This window comes from Urocitellus parryii, chromosome 2 (assembly GCF_045843805.1).
Source record: "Urocitellus parryii isolate mUroPar1 chromosome 2, mUroPar1.hap1, whole genome shotgun sequence".
In the NCBI taxonomy this organism is placed as follows: Eukaryota; Metazoa; Chordata; class Mammalia; order Rodentia; family Sciuridae; genus Urocitellus; species Urocitellus parryii.
In genome coordinates, this window is record NC_135532.1 from 14,898,740 (window position 1) to 14,923,083 (window position 24,344).

Consider the following 24,344-nt stretch of genomic DNA (forward strand, 5'->3'; position numbering starts at 1 on the left):
TTAGAGACAGGGTCTCACCGAGTTGCTTAGTGCCTCACTTTTGCTGAGGCTGGCTTTGAACTTGTGATCCTCCTGCGTCAGCCTCCTGAGCTGCAGGGATTACAGGTGTGAGCTGCCATGCTCAGCTCAATGTATCTCTTTTATTCCTCTTTTCAAAATCTACCTGTTTGCAGAGAAGGCACATCTGGATCTGCTCAGCGTGCATCACTTCTGGGGGAGGCCTAAGGTGGTGTGCCTCTGCCATTGACCAGATGGCTGCAGTTGGTAGTGGGATTGAATTCTAACAAGCTCCTTGATCCTCAAAAAACAGTCAGGCTTCAATTTAAGGTTGACATCGTCATTCCTTTGATCCTGTGCTTTCCCCTCCCAACTAATACTGAATTCAGGTAGTGGGGAAAGTTGTCCATTACTGAACAACCTCAAATGTCCCCCCAAAGAAAGTTAACTGTTAATGCTGGCTATGGGGAGTAGAGCTATTTAAACAGAATTCTGGTTGTTGGCCAGAGAGTGGAAAATACGAAGGAGAACTTCTTTCATTTTTTTTATTCTATTATTAACTGTTCTGGGGAAAAAATTACTTTAGAGTGGCATTCATGAGTTTGAGTCTCAAACGTCTCCACACATAATTACAATGCCAGAATATTACAATACAAAAAATTGAATTTTTAAAGAGCCACATTTATTAATTAACATGACTTAATAAGTTGTTTATTTACTCCTTCTTTGTAATGACACTGCTTTTTCCCCCCATTACGTTACTCAAACTAAGAATTCCAGAATTATTATTGATATCTCCATCTTCTCACCTTGACTTTCTTTTCTTTTTTTTTTTTAATTGGATACAATTCCTTTATTTATTTATTTTATGCGGTGCTGAGGATCAAACCCAGCACCTCACATGTGCTAGGTGAGTGCTTTACCACTGAGCCACAACCCCAGCCCCTTGACTTTCAATATTTGTTGAATAAATACTCAATGAGTAACTACTAAGTGCTGGGCTCTGTGGTCCTTATAGCTATGATATAATTCTGTGACTCCTCTTCCAGAAATGTCTTGGGTTGATGTCCTCGACTTTGGGTCCCTCCTACTTGGCTCCAGTCCAGTTCCTTATGGCTCTGTCACTTTACCCCTTCCTCACACCTACATTCTTTCTCCTAAATCTATCTTTCACACTAATGTTAGTTTTCAGAAACAGAGACCTTTCATTGAAAGCACAGTTCCATCTCCCTTGTGTGGCTCACAAAGCCTTTGCTAATCCAACCCATGAGCCATGCTTTTAGGATCAACTCCAATACCTTGCTTTTAAGCATCATATTCTAAATAGACAAGCTAGGGTCCTTATTTAGAGTCTTGTTTGTGTCTTTCCTTTGATATGGAACTATTTCCCTGTCCTTCTTGAACTTTGACTACCTGGTGGTGTTGTGACTCTTGTAGCTCTACGTTAGATGATATTTCACATCCCACAACCTGGACTGCTCATCCCCCCTTTAGGTGGAATGCTTCCTTATTAGTGTTTTTAGCATTTTCTGCATCATCATCATCATCATCATCATCGTATCATTATCATCATCATGTGCAGTGCAGGACTCAAACACAGGGCCCATGCATGCTAGGAAAGTGTTGTACTGAGCTACACTCACAGTCCGGCATTCACTTATTGTATACGTCTCTATGAAGCTCATTGTGCACACATAATCTCTCCATTTCCTTCTCAACCTTGGCTGCTATTTGATATCACTTAAAAGCCTTAATTAAAAAAAAAAAAAATACCCAGGGGCTGGGATGTAGCTTAGAGGCAAAGTCTGCTTTGTATTCACAAAGTCCTGGGTTCAACCCCCAATTCTAAAAAAAGAAAAAAAGACAGAGACATCCCCACCCCCCCCAAAAAAAAAAACCATAAACAACAACAACAACAAAACAAACCAAGGCCCACACCTCACTGCAAACCAAATGAATCAGAATTTCTATACTGGGTGCAACTCACAGTTAGAAATGATGTTTAGTAACCTGTATATTTCAGATGACATATAATAGGTATAATATAAATATCTACAATTTACTGAACCTTGAAAAAATTGTAACAGTTTTAGGGATATAATTCATATGCCATACAAGATGCTTATTTCTTTTTTTGCAGAGACAGAACGGAAGCTAGGGCCTGGTATAGACTAGGCAAGCATTCTCTCAGAGCTCCACCCTTGAGCCCTTCACTTATTCTTAGTTTTTGCAGGATATTCACAGGGTTGTAGAATAACACGACCTAAAATTAGTCATCATAACCCAATATTATAACCTGATTTTAGAACATTTCCATTGTCACCAAGGGAAACCCTGCACTCCCTCGCCATTTTTCTCTATTCACCCCAATTCCTCCACTGGGCGAACAGGAATCTACTTTCTATGTCTGTAGATTTGTCTATTCTGCACATTTCATATAGATGGGATCATATAGCATGTGGTAGTTTGTGACTGGTTTGGATGGTAAATGTCCCCCAGAGTCCCATATGCTAAAGGCTTGGCTGCCAGTCTGTGTGTGATAGTGGGGTGGCAGATCTATAAGAGGTGGGGCTTAGTTAAAGGATGTCAGGTCATTGGGCACACTCTTGAAGGGGAAGAGGAGAACCTGGCCCTTCCTCTGTTTTCTGACCACTAAGAGTAGGACAGTCTTCCCCCACCACTCTCTCCACTGCTGTGCTATACTGGGTCACCACAGGCCCAAGGCAACCAGACCAAGCGAGCATGGCGTGCGACCTCTGTAACTAGCAGAGAAAACCACTCTTCCCATTCAGTTGACTTTCTCAGGTGTTTTGTCAAAGATGGAAAAATGACTAGCACACACTTAGCATATTTCCAATGTTCATCCACATATCATTCCATTGATATGTGATGTTTTATTTATTCCTTCATCAGCTGATCCACACTTATTATTTCTGTTTCCTTTATGACTTTAATGACTAATGCCGTTATGACATTTGTGCCCATGTGGATGTGTTTTCATTTCTTTTCTGTGTATCCAGGAGTGCACATGATAAAAACTCTGCACCTTTAAAAAAAATTGTTCTAATTAATTATACATGGCAGCAGAATGCATTTTGACACATCACACTTAAACAGAGTATAACATCTCATTTGTCTGGTTGTACACGATGTAGAGTTACACAGGTCATGTAATCCTATTTGTATGTAAGGTAATAATGTCCAGTTCATTCTATCCCCGTATCCCCACCCCTCCCATCAGTCTAGTACAAAATACCTCTATTCTCTCCCCCTTATTGTGAATTAGCATCTACATATCAGAGAAAACATTCGGCCTTTGGGTCTTTGGGCTTGGCTTATTTTGCTTAGCATAATATTCTCCACTTCCATCCATTTACTGGCAAATGCTATAATTCCATTCTTTTTAAAGGCTGAGTAATATTCCAGTGTGTGTGTGTGTGTGTGTGTATTTCTTTATCCATTTTTCTGTTGAAGGGCACCTAGTTTGGTTCCATAACAGCTATTGTAAATTAAGCTGCTATAAACATTGATATGGCTGCATCACTGCAGCATGCTAATTTTAAGTTCTTTGGGTATAAACCTAGGAATGGGATGACTGGGTCAAATGATGGTTCCATTCCAAGTTTTCTTAGGAATCTCCATACTGCTTTCCATAGTGGTTGCACCAATTTTCAGTCCCACCAGCAATGTATGAGTATACCTTTTTCACCACAACCTCACCAACATTTATTGTTGCTTGTATTCTTGATGATTGCCATTCTGACTGGGGTGAGCTGGAATCTCAGTATAGGTTTTGATTTGCATTTCTCTAATGCTAGAGATGTTCAACATTTTTTTGTATACTTGTTGATCGATTGCATTTCTTCCTCTGTGAAGAATCTGTTTAGTTTCTTTGCCCATTTGTTGATTGGGTTATTTGTTTTTCTGCTGTTAAGTTCTTTGGATAACTGTAACTTTTTGAAGAACTGGCAGGTTTTGCCCAGTGGCTGTGCGATTTTCCGTCATAATCAATGATGTGTGGGTGCTCCAATTTCCTCTTCTCCAACACTTATTACTGTATTTTTGGTTACATTATTGAGTTATTTAAGGTCTTTAAGCAAGTGCAGATGGAAGTCTTTTTTAAGACATCTCCCATCATTGCCTGGCCCAGCTGTCAAGTACCCCAAAGGCATATAGTGCTGAAGATTAAACCTAGGGCCTTGGACATGCTAAGCAAGTGCTCTACTGAGTTACATCCCAAGCCCCAAAATTTGTAGAAAAAATGGAAAAGTCCCCTTTCATTTGTATATTGTCCTCAGAAGGCATTTTGAAGTGATGAAGTTCACAATAACCCTGTAGAGAGGAGTGGGAATCTGATTCCCATTGCAGACCTGAGGAAAATAAGGTGAGAAAGGTCAGGTGACAATGAAATGTGTAGAGTTCTATGTCTAGTCCTCTCTCTACAATCAGACACCAGTCCTCAGTATTGCTTCTAAATACCACATTAGTTAATGTTCAGAAAAGAATGTCAAGAAGCTTCAAAAGAGCTTGGTATATTAAAAAACAAAACAAAACAAAAACACAAACCAGTAACAGAACAACTCAGCAGAAGCTGAGGAACCTAAGTGCTTTGGCAGTTTGGAGACTGCTAATTATGGTTCTGGCACCATTGTGGGGGATAGAGAGCGCACTTCTAACTTTAGCAGACAAATTCTTCACCTTTCAAGTAGAACTGGTAGCTGAGCATTTCCTGGGCTAGGAAGTTAGGGAGTTTTAAAGAGCACTGTATATCAGGTGAGGAAGACCTATTGTGGTTTACAGACCACGTTAATGGAGAACCAGCTAATCCAGAAAGGAAGGTAATTGATCATAATTTTCTTACCATATTCAAATTAAAACTTTAAAGTGGTGTTACCCTTGCTTCCCCAATGTTGAAGAATAACACCAAAGAAGCACGCCGAGGCGAGGCAAGGTCCGAGTAGAAATTAGAAGTTTATTAAAGGACAGTAGAAAATACTTCTCTCGGAGGAAGAAGGGGACCCAAGAGGTGGAATCCGCCGAAGTGTGGTTGTTTCCCCTTTTTATAGTTTTGGTGATGGAATGTAGGTTGGAAGGATTAGGACACAGGTGGGCCAAATGGGCAGGAAGGACTTTTGGGATGGGCTTATCACTTCTCTGGGATGGGCTATCTCCAAATGCGTTGGGGGCTGTTTCCTGGGCTCCATTAACATTTCTTTGATGTGGACTTTGGCCGAGGGCCTTTTTGGGACTTCATTAACATTCCATGAGTTGTCCTGTGTTTTCCCTGAGTCATTCTCAGCATGGCCTCCATTTTAGATTTCACTCGGTATTAGACCGGATTTACCTAACTTCACTGACTACCTAATTTTAAATCTGGCTTCAGTGGTATGGGCTATTGAACCCAGGGGCATTCTACCACTGACCCACATCCCCAGAGCCCACTTAATTTTTTTTTTTTTTTAAAGAGAGTGAAAGGGGGGGGAGAGAGAGAGAGAGAGAGAGAGAGAGAGAGAGAGAGAGAGAGAGAGAATTTTTTAATATTTAGTTTTTAGTTCTCGGCAGACACAACATCTTTGTTGGTATGTGGTGCTGAGGATCGAACCCGGGCCGCACGCATGCCAGGCGAGCGCGCTACCGCTTGAGCCACATCCCCAGCCCCCCACTTAATTTTTGAGACAGGGTCTCACTAAGTTGCTGAGGCTGGTTTTGAACTTGCAATCCTCCTGCCTCAGTCTTCTGAGTTGCTGGGATTACAGGTGTTCCACCATGTCTGGGTATCCCTAACCCTTTTTAAAAAAATTTTATTTTTGAGACAGGGTCTTCCTAACTAGCCCAGGCTGGTCTGAGACTTGAGATCCTCCTACTTCAGTCTCCCCAATCCCTGGGATTACTTGTACCACCAGGACTGGCTTTTATTTTTTAGAGATGGGGTGTAGCTATGCTTTCCAGGTTGGCCTTGGACTCTGAGCTCAAGGAAATCTTCCTGCCTCAGGCTCCAGAATAGCTGAGAGCCGCTGCCCCTGGCTGCATTGATTTTTAAATAAATGTTTGAATACAGTAATGTTTTCTTTCTTTCTTCTTCCTTTTCTTTTTTAGTACTAGAGATTGAACCCAGGGGCATTTTACCCCTGAGCTACAATGCCAGCCCTTTTTATTTTGAGACAGAGTCTTACTAAATTGCTGAGGCTGGCTTTAAATTAGCAATCCTCCTACTGCAGCCTCCCAAGTTGCTCATCGGATACAGTGAAGCTTTCTTTAAATTAATAATCAGATCATTTTAGTGAATGCATATGAGAAATGATCAGAGTAGGATAAAACGATCTTGTTACTAGCACCATGAACTTGTAACCTTTGATCTTTCTTCATTTAGGTTTGCAGGGATGAGAAGCTGCTGAGTTGGCAACACACGTGATTGAAGGACATAAGAGTGGAAGGTCCAAAAGCTAGGAAAAAGATTTTGTTCATTCATTTCTACATTCATTCATTCAGTCAGAACACCCTGGCACTTTTTAAACACACTATCTCCCAACGAGCCAGACCATGACTACACTCAGACTTGCGCACGAATCAGGTTTCATCATTACTGACCTAAGACCTTGGACCAGCTGCCTTTGAATCTGTTTCTTCTGAAAAATAAAGATAACCTTATTGAACAAGGCACGGTCGAAAGCGAGGTAAGACACCGGAGAAATGTATGTAATCTGTATCCTTTGTCATTTTTGCCACCGTTATTCTGCTAGGCTTTCAGGGCGCCAATAAAAAGATCATACAGCAGGAGTGTCTCTCCGAATATTTCCTTCTTCCAACCTAGGCGGGCAGCGAAAAGCTCAGAGGTTCCAAAGCTCAGGGTGCCAAAAGCCCTCCCAGTGACAGCATTCCTTTATCTTCCCAAACCATTTAAATTCTAATCTCACGTTCCCTGCCCGTCTTTCGGTCTCGCTGCTCTACAAAGATAATCTACGCTAAACCCTGCTGCGGTCCAAGGTCAAATGCTTGGCCCGCAGGTTGGAGAACCTCCCAAGGCGCCCGGTTTGGTCCAGAGGAGGGCAACGCGCCAGGGGGCGGGCTGCCCAAGCCGCCCAGCAGCTTTCTCCAGGTCTTCGGAAACCCTCAGCCGAGGGGGCGGTTCTGAGCAGGAGGGGCGGGCGGATCCAGCACCGCCCTCGCCACCTTCAGGGTGGGTTCCTTGGCGCTGATCTCGAACTTCTGTAAAGTCTGCTGCTGGGTCCTGGTTCCAGCACGTGGGTGCCTCCGCGCCGGGTGCTGTGCTGCGTGGCCCCTGTGTTCAGGCGTCTCCGCGGCCCTCGCCCGGCACCTGTGCACGGCCCTCGGCTCCCTGAGCGGACGGCCTCAGGGCCCTTGCGTGCTCTCGCGCGGGGCTCGCCGCTTCTGGGCTCCCGGCAGCGGCTGCGGCGGCGGCGGCGCGTAGCGGGCTCCCCGAGGCGGCCCGGGAGGCGGGGACGGGGCGTGCCGCCGGCGCCCGGTTCCCGGAAGCGGCTGATTGTCTGGCTCCCGCCGAGCGGACCGGCGCGACTGCCCGAGCTGCAGCATCCCAGGAGCAGGAGCTCGCGAGCCACCGCCGCCCGATCCGCGAGCCCCAGCCCGGAGGCAAGATGCTGCCCGTGCACCCGGAGGTGAAGCCCAACCCGCTGCAGGACGCCAACCTCTGCTCGCGCGTGTTCTTTTGGTGAGTACCTCCCGCCGCCGCCGCCCGGCTCGCGCCCGATGCCGCGTCGCCGTCCCCGGGAGCGGGCGCGTTCCTGTGCGCGGCCGGTGCGCGGCGTGTGCGCTGGGGAGGGGGACTCGGGGACCTGGTGGCGGGCGCAGGTGGAGGCCGCTCCAGCCGACGATGCCCAGCGGGAGGTGCGGAGGCAGTGAAAGAGTCTGCCCCGAGGCGGAATCTTGCCCAGCGGAAGCATCCCCGGGACCCCCGGGACCCCACACGCCCACCTACCGCCCGGGATTCGCAGCTCTTCCGCATTAAAATGCACATTTTTTTTCCAGTTCCAATAAGCAGCTGTAAGAGCTGCCCTTTTCGCAGCCTGATTAACGTCCTGGAACCACTACTGCCATCTCCCAATGGTGTCCCCTACCCCTCTGATTCTCCCTACTGCACGACTCATTCCTGCTGCACCTGCTCCGCCTGTGTGTGCCCGAGTGTCTGTGACTGAGTGTCTGGATCCCTGGTCTCTATGACCCTGGCTTTCTGTCGGTGTGTTGTGTCGTGGTACCTAGTTATGACAGGTTTCATGTAAAATAAGGCTATTACTATTTTAAATGGATGAATGGAGACATTATACTTGAACAGAAACTGCCTCCACGTTTTGCTTTTGGCGGGGACACTCATAGCCACTCTGGAGTATGTCTTTGACCAGACCCTTTCCCTTTTTGGTGGAATCTTCATTTCTGTCTTTCAGGACTACTCTGGGTGTGGGCTGTCTAGTCTTGGGAGAGGTGATCTATGGGCTTGATGCAAACTCTTTTCTTAAAACCCTGGTGGTCCAGAGCTGGGAGGTCCCCAACCTTACCCGGCTTGCTGGAGGAAATAGGTGATAAAGATCTTAGATAAAGGGGCCTATTAACTAAAGATTTGCATCTAGCCGCCTGGTTACTACTGTGGACCCGAGCCTTTGAGATTTAATCACACTTGGTTGATTAGAATAGCTTTTGTTTCTTGACCTCGTTCCTTCTTCTTTCCTACATATTCTGGTATTTCCTTTTTAATGGAAAACCTAGGGAATCCCAAGAAAACTATTCATCTATTCTTGTTTTAATTGTGGTGTATTCAGAGGTTTAAGGACCTGCTCTTGGCAGATTGGAGGCCCTTAGGGAGAAGAGGGGTGTGGTGGAGGAAGGAGTATGGGTGTGGTTAACATAAAACAGAACTCAAAGTAGGCAAACTGTCTCCTTCAGGCAGGTCACAGAACTCTCCATTCACATTCCATTTGTGGGTTTTCAGAATGTAGGCACAGGGAAAGCCAGGCCTGGTGGTGAATCTCTGTAGTCCAGCTACTTGGGACACTGAGGCAGGAGGATAACTTGAACCCAGAAGTTTGAGACCAGTGTGGGCAACAAAGTGACATCCTGTCATTTTAAAATATGAAGATAGTTTCAGGGAAATGGGAAGGTAACGAGTTGATGACTGGGTGGGCACCATTTTTGTTTCCCTGTTGGAGGGGAAGAAACCCTTATCTCTATTTACATTTGAACTCAAGCTGAGATATTTTGGTTAAGTTGCCTAGGATCACACTGCTACTAAGGTTTGGAACACAGTCCCCACCTGGATAGTCCTAACTGCTGTACTGAGTGGCTTCATTGGGGAGTTTGCTCCTGAGTGTACTGAGGGGGCTGGAGTTTCTCAGGGGAAGTTCTTAACATTCCTGTTTCTTTTGGGGTGGGGTGGGGGTACCAGTGATGTAACCCATAAGTCCTTACCCACTGAACCACATTCCTAGCTCTTTTTATTTTTTATTTTGAGACAGGGTTTCCTTCAGTTAGTTAGGGCCTCACTGAGTTGCTGAGGCTGACTTTGAACTTGCAATCTTCCTGCCTCAGTCTTCTGCCTGGCTAACATTCCTATTTTTTGGAGATGATGACCATGAAACATCTTTTGGGGCAGTTCTCAAAGTGGGGCATTCAGATTTTCAGCTACCTTCTGTAGTTTGAGAAATTGTAAAGTCTGAGGCCACTTAGTGCTATCCTTGTGTATCCCACCTTGCAGCCTCCTGGAGACAATGCCCACCTTAGAGAAAAACGGATTCTTTATCTTCTTATTGGGTGTTTGATTTTCTTCTCAAATTTCATCTGCTTTCTGAACTTGTAGCTGCCTACCCAAATGATGCCAGTAACTAGCTTACTGACTTTAATACAAAACGTGCCACTGGAATTTTGGTGGATTCATAACGCAGTTTGGATTTGGGCCATACATTATGGCTATTAATAATGGTTGTGGATTTTTGAAAACAATATTTTGTTTTCTATTTCTGCAAGAAATTTAAAACTTGAAACAGGAAAGGAATAAGGATGATTTCTGTCATCTGGGTACAGTAGCTGTTTCAGTTGGTCTTTGCCCTAAACTTTTTTTTTGCCCCAAACATCTTCACACATCAGCACACATACTCATACACTCGTACTTTTTATAAAACTGTAAATAGTTTTAAATCTTGATTTCTTTTTTTTTTTTTGAGAGGGAGAGAAGTTTTAATAATTATTTTTAGTTTTTAATATTTATTTTAGCAGACACAACATTTTTGTTGAGCCCGGGCCGAACGCATGCCAGGCGAGCGCGCTACCGCTTGAGCCACATCCCCAGCCCTTGATTTCTTCTTAATTTTTGATGGTTATCATTCATAGTACTAAATATTGTACACATGATAATGACTAAAATTTGTTCAGTATTTCATTATTGTTGAACGTCGTTTATTTCTAATGATGACACATGTTTATTTTTGCCCATATTTTGGTGCAATTTTGCCACAGTCTGGCTGGGCACAAAAACCGAGCCGCCACAAAGCTTGTAGTTCAAAAAGCAACTCTTTATTCCCGAACTCACACCGGCACTCTACACACACTTCCTGGGAACATACTCCCTCCACTGGGCTCCAATCGCCAATTCTCCCAGAACCCCATGAGAACTCAACAGGAACTCCAAAGGGAACTCCAGAGTAGCTGGTGCCTGAGGCAGCAGGATCCGCCCTGTTCCCCCCCCAGGATCCGCCCTAATCCCAGTGCCGCCCTAATCCATGAGAAGGGTCACCTTTCAACCATTCCCTCTAGCAAAATGCCAGGCGTCATTCCCACTAAACTGTGGCTCTCAGCACAATTTGTGTGTGTGTGTGTGTGTGTGTATATGCGCGCACGCGCTCACGCATTGGGGCTTTGAGGTGAACGCCTTGGGTGGGCTAAACATGCATCCTACTACTGAGCTACACGCCCAGCCCTATTAATATATCTGATTAAGTTTCCAGGATCACCTGTATCTATGCATTTTCTGTTAGCTATTTTCTTATTGCATTCCTAAAAAAAAATGAAGGCAGTTAGAATTTCTTTTTGTGTTTGATATAAGGTAGGCCCATTTTTTTCTAAAATGGCACATTTTCTCATCACTGTTGAATTTTTTTCTCCTCTGTAACTGAAAACAGGTGGTATGATTTTTGAACCCTGTCCAGCTGAGCATGAGATTGATAGTCCAAGCCCTTGAGACTCCCAGGAATCATTCCACTCCCTGCTGTGCAACAAGCCTCTTGGGTGTGCTCTGCCCTCTCTGCCTGGCCTCTGGTGAGGAGCTCTTGGGTTAGCAGCAGGTGGAAGGTTAACAGTGAAGCTTTTCCCTAAAGGGGGTTATTGAGTGGATCCTGGAGCCAGATGCATTTGGTCTGCAGAGAATGGTTAAGTCCTTGCTCCGAGTTGCTGGCTTTGTCTGAGTTGGTGACATGTCATCTTGCAAAGCCCGAACTGTTGTAGAAACTGCCACTGGTGACAATATAGACTCTCTGGAGACTCATCTTAGAGAAAGCTGATGACATAAGGGTAGAAATGTAAATGGCTTCGAGAGCTTGGCGTCCTGAGGCCCTCAGTTAGTGCATAGAAGTGGAATTTTAATATTTGGTACCATTTTTGGAATATCTCCTACATGCATCTCTTTCTTATTATTCTTCATTAATAGTCAGAAGTCCAAATATTGTAGACGGAGGCTGAGTTAGCTTTCCAGGGCTCTTTGACCTGATTTCATTTCTTCTCCCTTAAGCATGGTTTGACTTTTGGCAATTTTATATAATAATTATAGCTTCAAACAAGACAGGGTACACCCCCAAAGGTGTATTAAAATTTGCTGCTAATTCTTTATAGTGTAACATATTTTAGAATTTGAATCTCCTTTATTTTTCTTTCCTTTTCCTTTGTCCTGGTAGCCCTGCATGAGAGGTGTCAACTAGTGTCCCTTGCAATGTGTCAGGTGGATAGTTTGTTTTTTGAGTCCCCTTGAGGCCCTGATTATGTTGATTGTCCTGCCTCCTTGAGGTGTACTTCCTGGTCCAGTGCTCTGCTGTTGCTGGGTTGTGGAGCCTGGGTACCAGGGACGTGGTGAGCTTCATCCTAAGTCATCCTTACAGCTTTTCCATGGGGCCAAGGAACCCCATCCGTCACCATCACCAGGAGCTGCCTCCTTGCCTGTCCTCTATGAGTTGTGAGCCCCTGCAGGCATTTCTTTGAGTCAGTGTGTGTGACTGGTGAAGAGGTGAAAGCCCAGAGCACTGGGAGGAAGTCTAGGATTTGAAATTGAACTCACTCAGTCCTGACATTGACCTTGACCTTGACAATTCAGGGTGGCTGTGTGTGAGTGAATCTTCTGGGAGAGGATGGTTAATGCCTCTCAACCTGTCAGAGTTAAGGACTCAGGAGAGCCCAGGAAGTTCTGGGGGCTGGTGGATGCCTGAAGCCTGGTTCTAGCCTTGGTCAGCCTTTCATAATTAGCAGTTATTTCCTTATTTATAATAGTCCCAAAGAGGGCCATATTTTTGAGGAGAGAAAAGGTTCCTGCCCTCCAGAAGGAGGAAGATAAGTTTTCCATCCATTAAAGATTAGTCCTTTTGGGGCTGGGGATGTGGCTCAAGCGGTAGCGCGCTTGCCTAGCATGCGTGCAGCCTGGGTTCGATCCTCAGCACCACATACAAACCAAGATGTTGTGTCCACCAAATACTAAAAAATAAATATTAAAAAATTCAACCTCTCTCCCTCTCTAAAAAAAAAATAAAGATTAGTCCTTTTGTTATCTTTTTATTTTGAGTATTCCTAAAGATAACTGAAAATGAAAGTCAGCAGAGGGTTAACATGGGATTTTCTCTAGATGTTAAAGGTTGTACTTATCTGCATCAGCAGTGTTTTCCAGCTGCTGTTAAATATGCAGCTGCAGGGAGCCTGGTGTGGTGATGCACTGGGTATAATCCCAGTGACTCAGGAGGTTGAAGCAGGAGGACCACAAGTTCAAGTTAAACAGCCTCAACAATTTATCAAGGCCCTAAGCAACTTAGCAAGACTATCTCAAAATAAAATATAAAAAAGGTCTGGGAATGTGGCTCAGCAGTAAAGGACCCCTGGGTTCAATCCCTGACACCCCCCCCCCCCAAAAAAGGCAGATGCCAGGCTCTCCTACCCCACCCCCCAGGTAATTATGATTCTGTTAAGTCTGTCCTGGGAATCTGCATTTTAATAGTTAATTCACCTAATATCCTCAGGCCACACATTGAGAGGCATGGATCAGATGGATTCATTTTGCTAATAATACTCTGGATCACGAATGCCTATAGAATGCTGCCTCTGAACTTGACTCAGTTTAGCATATAACTCTCATGCAGTTTAGGTCTCAATATGACAGGATATCATGCTTCTCAGTGAGCATGGGGAGGTCCAGAGAGGTTGGGTACCACAGTCCAATCATTTCACTTCTGCATTAACATAGGAGCTTTTGGGAGACTCCTCATACCCAAACCACGACAGGGTTGTTCGCCTATCAAACTTATGTAAAATTCCAAAATCCAAAGAACTGAAATCTGCAGTAATCTGGCCCCATGCATTTTTGATAAGGGATACTTAACCTGTACTAGATCAAAGGGAGAGCTCTTCTTCCAGGCCACACTCAGTACAGCAATCCTTTGAGGACTGGACAGTGGGGAAATTACTTGTTGGACTCTCAAGGCCCCAGATCAGGATGCCAGGATTAGAGTGTGGGAGCCATGGTTTTCTTTCTGGGTAGTTTCTATGCTGTTTTACTCCTTTGTCTGTTGTCTACACTTAAGTCAATTTGATTTACCTTCCTTCACATGCTGGCCTTTCTGGTATTCTGGCAGCTCTCATGGTCCTCATTAAACCTTGTCTTGAAGAGCAGTGTTTCCAGTTCCCATGCTGCCTTTGGATGCAGGGTTTCCATACCCTCATCCATATGGTTAAACAAAATGATCTGCAGTTTAGCAATGTCTTTATGTTAATGTGACATAATATTCTACCTATGATCTGACCAAGGGTAGTGTTTTACCTAACTTCTTCAATGTTTATACAGTTTTTTTTTTTGGGGGGGGGTTACAGGGGATTGAACCCAGGAGTGCTTTATCACTGAGCTACATCCCCAGCCCTTTTTATTTTTTATTTTAAGAGGGTCTTTCTAAATTGCTGAGGTTGCCCTTGAAGTTACAGTCCTCCTGCCTCAGCCTCCCAAGCTGCTTAGATTACAGGCATGTGTTGCTGCACCTGGCTATCTTGAAGGCTGGCTGTGTTCTAGATAATGTTCTAACCAAAGCTTGGCAGACCAGACCTGCAGTCCAATCCAGCCTACTGCCTGTTTTTATAAATAACATTTCCCGGCCATGCTCTTTTATTTATAGGGTCTGTTATCTGTTTTGCCCACTGCTCTATCAGATGTCCAGAACACAGGTCAGCAAACATTTTCTGGAAAAAGCTAGGTAGTAAATATTCAGGGTTTGCAATCCTCTTGCCTCAGCCTCCTGAGTTGCTGGGGTTACAGGTGTGTGCGCAGTGCCTGGCAGCATCGGTATTTTTAAAAGTTTTCCTTGGAGGTTTTGATGGACACTGATAACCCCGGACCACTGACTTAGCAGCTTCCCAAAGGTCAAAAACATTTCAGTATGTATTTCCATTTTTCTGGATGAGGGTTCCCAACTGCCCTCACCCCTAACTCATTTTAGATTTCTTTCTTGTTGATCTCAAACCATGAAAACCATGATCACAATGGAACATGGTCATCCATGTGGGTGCCCAGCAGGTGGCAGTGGGGCAAGGGGGGTTGGTTGTTTGCCAGGGATCTTAGAGATATTGAATCCTTTGATCTTTATAGTCACCTCTTGTTGAAGTTGACTCTGTCCTCATGTTACAGGTGAAAGAAACTGAGGCTAGAGAGTCAGGTAACGTGCAGAGGGTCAGCCAGGTAGGAAGGAGCTGTGAATAGAGTCAGGTCCATCAAATTCCAGAACACAAGAGTTTGGCTTCCTTATCCCTGTGTTTATTTCTTCACCCTGCACCAGATATTGATTGAGCTCACAAGGTGAATAGAATAGGAATTTCACACTTGTGAGTGTAAGATTACTCCTATAATAAATCAGATTTATCTGCAGATCTTTACTGGTGTATCTTATTTGTCAGGATGTGAATGAGATATGTACTGGACATAATTGATTACTCTGTTCCTGTCACCTGTTGGAATGATCTCTCAACAGCTCGACAGGTGTTTGACCTGTTCTAGAGCATATGGGTGACCACAATGGCTTAACATGGTAGCCTGGGCTTAAAGGGGTCTCTGTATTGCAGAACCCAAAGGTGGCACTTATGTGAATTCTGAGTGTTCATTAAACACCATAGTTTGTTCACTGTAAAGTAGATAAGGCATTCTTTGTGTGTGTGTGTGTGTGTGTGTGTGTGTGTGTGTGTGTGTGTCTGTCCTGTGTAACACTGGGGATCAAGCCCAGGACCTCATGCGTGCAAAAGCTTGTGCTCTATCAGTGATATTCCCAACCCCAGGTAATGTATTCTTTTTTTTTTTTAAAGTATTTTTTTTAGTTGTAGATGGACACAGTACCTTTACTTATTTATCTTTATGTGGTGTTGAGGATCGAACCCAGGGCGCTCTACCACTGAGCTACAGCCTCAGCCCTTTCAAGATTATATTTTAAGGACAATACGATAAAGTTTCTTTACTTATTTTTCTTGCCTCTCTCCAGTCAAGCAGGGCAAGTCGGCAGGGAAATAATATGGAAGTAGTGCAGCGTGTAATATCCATCTGTGGTGAGTAACCCGTTTGTTGACTGCCCACTAGAAATGAAGCTGTCTTTTAAAAAAATGCAGCAGAGGGGACTTTAATTCATGCCCAGACCTGGATCACTCTCTGTGGAAATATATTGAAAATTATAAGTAGGTGTTGCTCCATCCTTAAAGAAAGCTTCTGGAAGCCTGAGGCTGTAGCTCAGTGGCAGAGTGCTTGCCTAGCACACGTGAGGCCCTGGGTTCGATCCTCGGCACCACATAAAGATGAACAAATAAAATAAAGGAATGTTGCCTGTCTAGAGCTATTAAAAAAAAAAAGCTTCTGGAAAGTAGTTCCACAGATGAGCAACATGGTGGAAACGGCCCCACTCAGCTCTGCTGGCTGGCATCCCCTTTTCCAAGAATGGCACTGCCTCACCTGGTTACCAGGTTTGCACTTTGTAGTAGTCTGAATGTGGGGAAGTGTCTGGTCGGGGACAGGGAGTTTGGTCCATGCAGTGTCTTGACTAGAGGCCTCAGGGATTCCTGATTCCAGCCCCACACACTGCGGGCTTCCTCTCTGCAGAGCCCAGCTTTGTGCTCTGGAGCTACCAAGGTGTCTTGTTTGGTGTTTGATGCTCTCTTGGCATGGACCCAGCTAGGCTTTCTTCCTTTGCAATTACCCACATTCCCCGGGCACTCAGTGAGCTGTTCCTTCCCTGCTGCATCCATTGCCTGCTGTTCCCCTGCTTTAGCCCATGCTCCTCCTGTGCAGTACCCTGTTGCTGAACACCTGCCCATCAACCAACTTTTAGTCCATTATTCCAAGAATGTGGACCTGCTGTATGTCAGGTGCTTTTTATTTTTTAAAAGTGTTGAGCAGCACTTACTGTAGGCGGAGAACTATTTCCGGTACCTTACAAAGACTAGTTTATTTAATCTTCATAACAAACCTGCTAGGTTCTGTGATTTCCCAAGGTCACAGCCTGGGAGTGGCAGAGCTGAGCTGCACAGCCAGGTCTGTGGCCTAGCTCAGAGTCCTTGCTCTCTGATGCTACGTGATGCCACCTCTGGGTCCTAGGTGCTGGGGTCAGAGTGGAGAGTGAGCCCAGGCCCCTTCCTGCGGGGGGGGGGGGGGCTCCATAAGTACTTGTGAGCCTCTGCTGGATGCCACACTGGGGGTGTCTGCTGGGAAGGTTGGGTTAGCCAGGGCCTCAGTGACTGCTCCGTGCACCTCAGGTCCTGCCTGTGCGCTAGTCACTGTGTGTCCCCAGTGCCTGTGTGGGCCCTGACACATGGCACTTGGATACCATGCTTGAGCAAACAACTAGGACAACTTTGCTGACACTTGCAACTTATTGTGATCGGACCATCTGCTTTCCCTCTAGTGGAAGAGATGCTAATTACAGGGATAAAAGAAATCCCAGCTTGCTCCCTCCCTTTGCGTAGGTCTAGAGCCGGTTGGTCCATCATTGTAGAAAGTTCTGTTGATCGCACAGCTCTAGTCTGGAGGGTTAGATCCCTAGACAATGAAAATTATTTTAAAAAACTTGGTCAAAGCCAGAGGCACCCGTGGTTAGCAGGGTCCAGGGCTGGAGCTGAGGGTCAGGGATTGGAAGTGTGAGTGGCTGCCCCTTGGCAAAGTGGGACCTGGGACAGCTTCAGCGATGATGGATGGTGTCATCATCAACAGCAAACACCTGTGCAGTTCCTGCTATGTGCTTTATGCATGTTAACTCATTTAATCCTCCCAACAATTCTGAGGTGCCGCTTTATCATGTCCTGTTTAAAAGTGAATAAATTGAGTTATGGAGAGGTTAAGACACTTTTCTGAGGTCACACAGCTAGTGACTGGCAAAACCAGGATTTGAATCCAAGCTGTTCAGATTTAGAGTCTCCAGGCTTCATCTTTTCGGTCTTCTGCCTTTCAGCATGAGATACCCAGCAGAAAAAATGATCATGCTGTCTGTAGCAGAGGAAAGCGAAGAGTCCAGTTTTTAAAAAATGTTTTCATCCTGTTCTACAAATTTATATGATGACCCAAGACACCTGTATTCTTTTTTTCTCACATTTAATGTATGTGTATTTTAACAGAAACAAGTTTCAAAAAACAATTCTTATGAATTAGTCACTATAAGACACTGGTATTCTTTTTTTTTTTTAATTTTTAATATTTATTTCTTAGTTCTCGGCGGACACAACATTTTTGTTGGTATGTGGTGCTGAGGATCGAACCCGGGCCGCACGCATGCCAGACGAGCGCGCTACCGCCTGAGCCACATTCCCAGCCCGACACTGGTATTCTTAAAAAAAATTTTTTTTGTAGTTGTAGATGGACAGCATCTATGAAACCCTTTATTTTTATGTGATGCTAAGGATCAAACCCAGTGCCTTGAACATGCTAGGCAAGTGGTCCGCCACCGAGCCCCAGCCCCAGCCCCAGCCCCAGCCCCAGCCCCAGCCCCAGCCCCAGCCCCAGCCCCAGCCCCAGCCCCAGCCCTAAGGGGATATTTTCTATTTGATTTCATTAAACAAAATAAAGTGCTGATCATGGTCAGAGCCACTGAACTGATTTCGGGACCTATCATAAACCACAGCTGAAGAGCCTCCTCTTGAGCAAACCAAGAAGGCCACTGTGCTTTCAGGATGACCCAAGCCCTCGAGGCCCACCCTGGGTCTTTTCTGTGTCTGTTTCACATGGGCTCCAGGGAGACCCTGGTTCTCCAGCAGAGCTAGACTTGTCTTTTCCAGCACTTGAGTCGTCGTCATGGTGGAATTGTGGCCTTCAAAAATGCGTGTGTTGAAAGCCCCACCTCTAGTATTTTAGAATGGGGTTGTATTTAGGCACAAGCGTCTTTAAGGGGGCAATGGAGAGTAAATTAGAGTGGATCCTGATCCAGTCCGACGGATATTCTTGTAAGAAGAGGAAATTTGGACACCAACGTACAGAGGCAAGAGGATATGAAGATGCAGAGAGAAGACAGCCATCTCTAATCCCAGGGCAGAGGCCTCCGAAGAAAACAACCCCGTTGCCACCTTGACCTTGCACTTCTAGCCATCGGGATTGTGAAAGAGTGTAAGCTGCTCAGGCTGTCTGACTTTTTTACGGCAGCCTGAGAAGACTAATGGAACCCGGTGCCTGCAGAGGCCTTGGCTGCACTGGTCCCACCGGCTGTCAGGAATAAGAGCTTCTTGGTAGAGTGCTGATTTTTCTGAGGAGACTAAGGTCACCAAGGACTCTGACCCTGTGCTCGGCCTGCTCATTTAGGTATGATTCCTAAAACTCTTCAGGTGTGCAGCCTATCCTATAAACCCTTCGCAGTGCTATCTTATGGATCCACACAGAGGAGGAGAGCATGTTCTGAGCCTGGACAAGCAGTTCCCCTGTTCCAAGTCTAATTATTGCACTTGAAGTAAGATCACTGTTTTTGTTGGTGAGTTCCCCAAGGCCAGGTGGGGGAGCGTCCCTGGCAGAAGGCTGTCCAGTGTAAGTGGTTGTGCTCTCTGAGAAGGTGGGATGACTCAGGCTTTTGCTCTGAACTTTGTCCTTTCCAGCTGTATGCAAATTTCCAAACTTTTGCTTTTTGGAAAACCCCATATAGGTCCTTAGGGTGTCCATGGTTAATAATTGAGAAAAGAGAGGTTGTTCTCTTGGGCAAACCCCAAACCCTCTTTCCTTTCCCCCTTTAGAATATCATGTGGTACTGCTGCTGCGGCTGTTTCTTCTTCTTCTTCTTCTTTTCTTAAATTTTTAAACAAAATTAGGCCTGGGGTTGTGGCTCAGTGTTAGAGCGCTTGCCTGGCACGTGCGAGGCCCTGGGTTTGATCCTCAGCACCACATAAAAATAATACCTAAAATAAAAGTATTGTGTCCCTCTACAAATAATAAATAAAAAAAGAAAAAAGAAAATTAGCTCCTTTGAGTAATCCAAAATAGGATCTCTCTTCCTCTCCATCCCCTTGCCTCTCTCAGGGACTTTGGTTCTTTCTGTGAGGGGCTGCCTTGAAGTCTCTTCAAGGAAAATTCCACAAAGCTGCCTCATCTCCACAGATCCCCGAGAGGATCCCTTTCCTGTAAAGAGGAGGAAGTATATGGTGCAACCGGAAGGGATCCCACAGAGCAGCCAGCTCAGGGTCATGGAGAGGGAATTGATTGTCTTTGATTTCCGGGAACTGGCCTTTTTACTGAAGGGCAGAGTGAGGCAGGAGAGTGGTAGCCATGATGGGACGCGTCAGGGGGTGGCACAGGTAGCCCCGAGGGTTTCGTTGGTTAGCTTGAACTCTTGACTGGGACACTTGAGATGATCCCGAAGCCATTTTGATTTCCTGTCTCAGAAGCTGCCACTCTTGGGGGAGTTTTATTTTGAGAAGTTGGTGACAGGTGAAAAGCAGGGGTCCCCGTCAGTGGAAGGAACCCCCTCAGGGTCTCACAGGAAAAGCCCAGGTGCTGTTTCCTTTCTCACCTGTTTAGATCTCAAGGACAGAAGAGGTGAACTTGGCCATGAACGTGTGAGGACCACGGTGGCAGGCGTGTGGAGGTGTCTTCATGAGTGGGACTGGGTGTCCTCAGGGGGGTCGTCCTGGGGATCTGGGCGGGAACAGGCCACTCCCCGCCGTCTGGCCCTGTGGGTCCTCTGGTTCTGGGGAGCTGGTGAGCCAGCGGGGTGGGAAGTCTGAGCAGCACTTCCTCCCTGAGTGCTCACTTCCGGCCTCATCTGCCTCCCTTTGTTCTCCTGATCCTGTGTTTCCTTCCTGGGCTCAGCAGATCACCCCCATTTACCTGTTTCCATGAAAATCCCTGTGTCCCAGAGGGGCTGGGACATTTTCCTCTCCCTGAAGTCAGCCCGGCAGTCCTCACCGCTGCAGGACCCACCCAGAAGTTCCGAAGGTTTCCTGTCTTTCCAGGCAGCTTCCCCTGAGTCAAGAGCGCGGCCCTTGACTGCGTTACCATGGGCGGCCACTTTCTCTGCCTCCAGCTAAGGAAACCGAGGTGCAGAGGGGGTTAATTTTCTTGCCAAAAGCAACAAAGTGAGTAAGAGGAGGGGGCTGGGCTGTCTGATTCAGCATTTTCAGATGCCCAGGGTCACACGCAGAGCAGCCTTGGCAGGTAGAGGACTGGGAGTCACGTTCCCGAGTGTGTTTCCATGAGGAGCCGGTGTGATCCAGGACAGGCTTCATGGAGCACGTGGTGCTTACGATGACACTGTATTTTACTGTGTCCAGAAATGCTCTTTCCGGCCCATAAGTTCCCTAAGAAGTGCCCCTCCCAGAGTACACCACAGACAGAAATGGATTTCCTCTCCTGGGTTTAAGCAATCTGCAGTTGATGTTCAGCCCAAATCTTAATTTCTGAAGTGTCACCCAGGTCCTGCTGGGTCTTGGCATTCTGGGAGATTGTAGAGAAAAGGATTGTGTTCTCTGTATTGGGGTCTTGGTCCAGGCCATGTTCCTGTGTATAAATACCTGTATTATTTTGGAAGGAAGAGATTGCTGTGACAGCCCTTCTTCTCCCAAAAGGCTAAAGAGACTCACCCCTTGGTTTTCTTGGAAAGTAGAGTCATAGAATTTCTAATCACCCGAGGTCCTGGAGCTGTGGTCAGCCTCTCTTTTAAATTCTCCTTTTCACCTGTACCAGGTGGTCCAGGTGGACCTAAAGGGACTCTTGTCACATTATTATTAGTGACTATCCCTTTCTCTCCTAAGGGTATCCCAGGTTGGCTGGTAATTTATGCCTTAACCCAACTGAAGTTTGTACCTGCCTCCTCTCCCTGGAGCATCTGCGCTGAACTGTGGACAGGGTGATGTAAATATTTGCTAAACTTTACCCAGACTAACAATTAGTGGAATCATTTGTTCTCCACACTTGAGTGGGTGCCTGAGAAATGACCTATAACCTTTGCTTTTTCTGAAAGAATAATGGCTAAAGGGGAATGTGAAGTCCATTCTCTGCTCTGTATTGAGGTGACCCTTGGCCTGGCCTTGGAGTGGGTCAGATCCACCTGCTGTGGTGCCTGGCCAGATAGTAGGCATCTGGGTTGCAGTCCTGAGGGTCAGGGGAACTGGGGGGGATGATGACAGGCACCAAGGACAGTGCAGGGTCCAGTTTGTGGGGCCCATAAGAGTGTCCTAGAGTGGGGGTGAGCCAGCCAGTGAAGGTGGTTGTAAATTAGCAGCTGGTTCCCAAGACATGAGGCAGAGTAAGCACACTGGTTAGCTAGAGCCAGGGGGCCTGGTGGGCTGTCCAGCACCCGCAGACATCCTTGGTGAGGGCCTCTGTGGTCACACAGACCTCCACCTCTTTGCCTTAGACTTTCAGCCTGGTTCTGTCTTGGTGGGCTGGGCTGGGAGAAGCACTGGGCCCCACAGCTGGGAGATTCCTCTCTTTGGCATCTCCTGAAGCAGCCTAGGCTGGGGAAGCAGGTTCCTGGACCCTGATGTGGGAGGCACGACCCATGTCGGGGAGGCTGGGGCCCAGGTGGGGCCCACTTCGTGGTGACTGTCCTGGCTGTTGAATAGCATGGCATCTTGGTCCTTGCTCCAGTGTGAGCTAGTTGTTTCATCCGCCCTTGAAGTGTACTGTTAACCCTGCAGTGCAGAGGAAGATAATGGTAGCCCAGCTTGATGCCCCTGGTAGCGCCCAGCTCCCCACTGTCTCCCTTCTGTAGGACTCTCTTCGTGATCCCTGCCCAGTTAGAGGTGGCATACTGTGTGCTTAAGGACTTCTGGAGTGCTTTAGGCCTTAGGCTTTCCTGGGGGCTGTTCTCTGTGCTTGCAACATGCTCACCCTGTGCTTGGTCACTGGGGAGTTCTCTCTCTCTCTCTCTCTCTCTCTCCCCCCCCCTCCACCCCCCACCCTCTAGTGGCTCCCTGTTGAGCTTTCTGTCACTGTTACTCTGAACCTACATCTTTACTGTGGTTGTGTTCCCCTTTTCCCCTTCTCCCCCAACTCTCTCTCTTTTTTTTAAAAAAGAGAGTGAGAGAGGGAGAGAGGGAGAATTTTTTTAATATTTATTTTTTAGTTCTCGGCGGACACAACATCTTTGTTTGTATGTGGTGCTGAGGATCGAACCCGGGCCACACGCATGCCAGGCGAGCGCGCCACCGCTTGAGCCACATCCCCAGCCCCACCCCCAGCTCTCAGTGTGAGCTCCCTAAGACCCTGTCTGTGGTCCAGGACCTAGAAAGTGCCTTTGAGGCAGTGTCTGTCGGAGTCAGTAAGTGAATGAGTGTTACTGTTCCTGTTTCCTGCAGCTGTGTCCTTGTTGTTAGAAAGGTGTCATCCATGTCCCATGCTGTGAGAAGGCCAAGGGCTCCTTGGGGATGAGGGATGAGGGAGAGTCCATCCGGTTCCGACCTCTTTGGAGGTAGGCAGAGGGGTGGCATGGTCTCTGCTCCTGGCTCTGCACCTGGGGGCTGGGCTGCTCTCACTGTTCCTGACCCTGGGGAGTCTGCAGGTGTGCAGTGCTCTGTCCCTCGGACCCCTTTTGATGAGGCACAGGTGGCCTTTGTGGAGGGGTGATGGAGGCAACTGGATGAGCTTGGAAGAGCTGGCATTCAGAAAGCTGGGGTTGGGTATAGGACTTGTGGGGACAGACCAGGCCAGCTCGGGAGCGGCGGGCCATGTGTGAGTGAAGGTTCTCCTTCACCGCATTGCCCCCACTTCTTCAGGTGGAGACCAAGGTTAGCACAAAAGCTGTGCCCTCTTCAGAGCCGCTGTGGAGTTTCCCTCTCCTCATTTATTTCCTACCAAGTAAGCCTTTAATAGACCATGTCAGGAGGCTTTTCAAAGAAACTTTTTGTTCTTTCTGAATATGCAGCTATTCATGCTGAGGGCTGGTAAGTTCATAATTGACCTAATGCTTCAAAGAATGAACTGGTTCAGCTGGAATTTTCCTAAAATCTGTCCCACTGACATAGCATTGCCCAGTTAGAAAAGCACATAATTAGCTTTTCCCCTTAACTCTAAATAGTAGGCAGAAATGTTATTACATTTTAAATCGATGTTACCTTGGACAGGTGTTGTTACCTACCTACTTTCTCTGTAATGTGCATAATATACCTGACCTATATTTTGACAGTTGTTTCTGCTTGTTGGTGCTTGGCTGAGAAATCCATTCGGGGTCTGGAGTCATTGCCAAGAGCTCCGTCCAGTGCCCAGGAGATGGTACGGGCAATCACAGAGAAGCAGGACTGGTTTTCATTGAAAACTGATTCTGTGCTCTAAGCCAATGCCAGCGAGCATTGTGGTTTTGGATGACACCTTAAGTTCTGCCTCAGAGTCATGAGGGTCTTGTGTGTTTCGTTTAGGGAGCTTAAGCAGCCTCAATTACCAGCAGCTCACGGATAAGTACCAGAAAGGTGAGCTTAAATTGGTGCATATTTATTTAACCCTCTAGCCTTTCCTAAAACTACAGGGTGGTGACATTATACAAATTAAATGGAAACCAAGGCTCAGTTACTTGAATAGCAAGTCTTTTTTCCTGATCGTGAAATCACAGTATTCTCCTTCCTCTTCCTCTGTGTGCTTTATATCATTTGCCAAAACATAATTTCAGATTGTAGGGAAGCCAAGGCTGGGGCTGAAGCCTCTATGTCAGAAT

The 24,344-nt window shown here is 46.4% G+C and overlaps 1 protein-coding gene across 2 annotated transcripts in view; it reads left to right on the forward strand.

Annotated features, from left to right (window-relative positions):
• The first annotated feature begins 7,490 nt into the window (after positions 1-7,490).
• The window catches only part of Abcc4 (ATP binding cassette subfamily C member 4 (PEL blood group)), a 230,178-nt gene continuing 213,324 nt past the window's right edge, over positions 7,491-24,344 (forward strand). For both annotated transcript variants that reach the window (XM_026399756.2, XM_026399766.2), the window contains exon 1: positions 7,491-7,684. In XM_026399756.2, the coding sequence (XP_026255541.2) occupies positions 7,611-7,684 (74 nt within the window). In that variant the 5' untranslated portion in view covers positions 7,491-7,610. The remainder of the gene's footprint in view (positions 7,685-24,344) is intronic.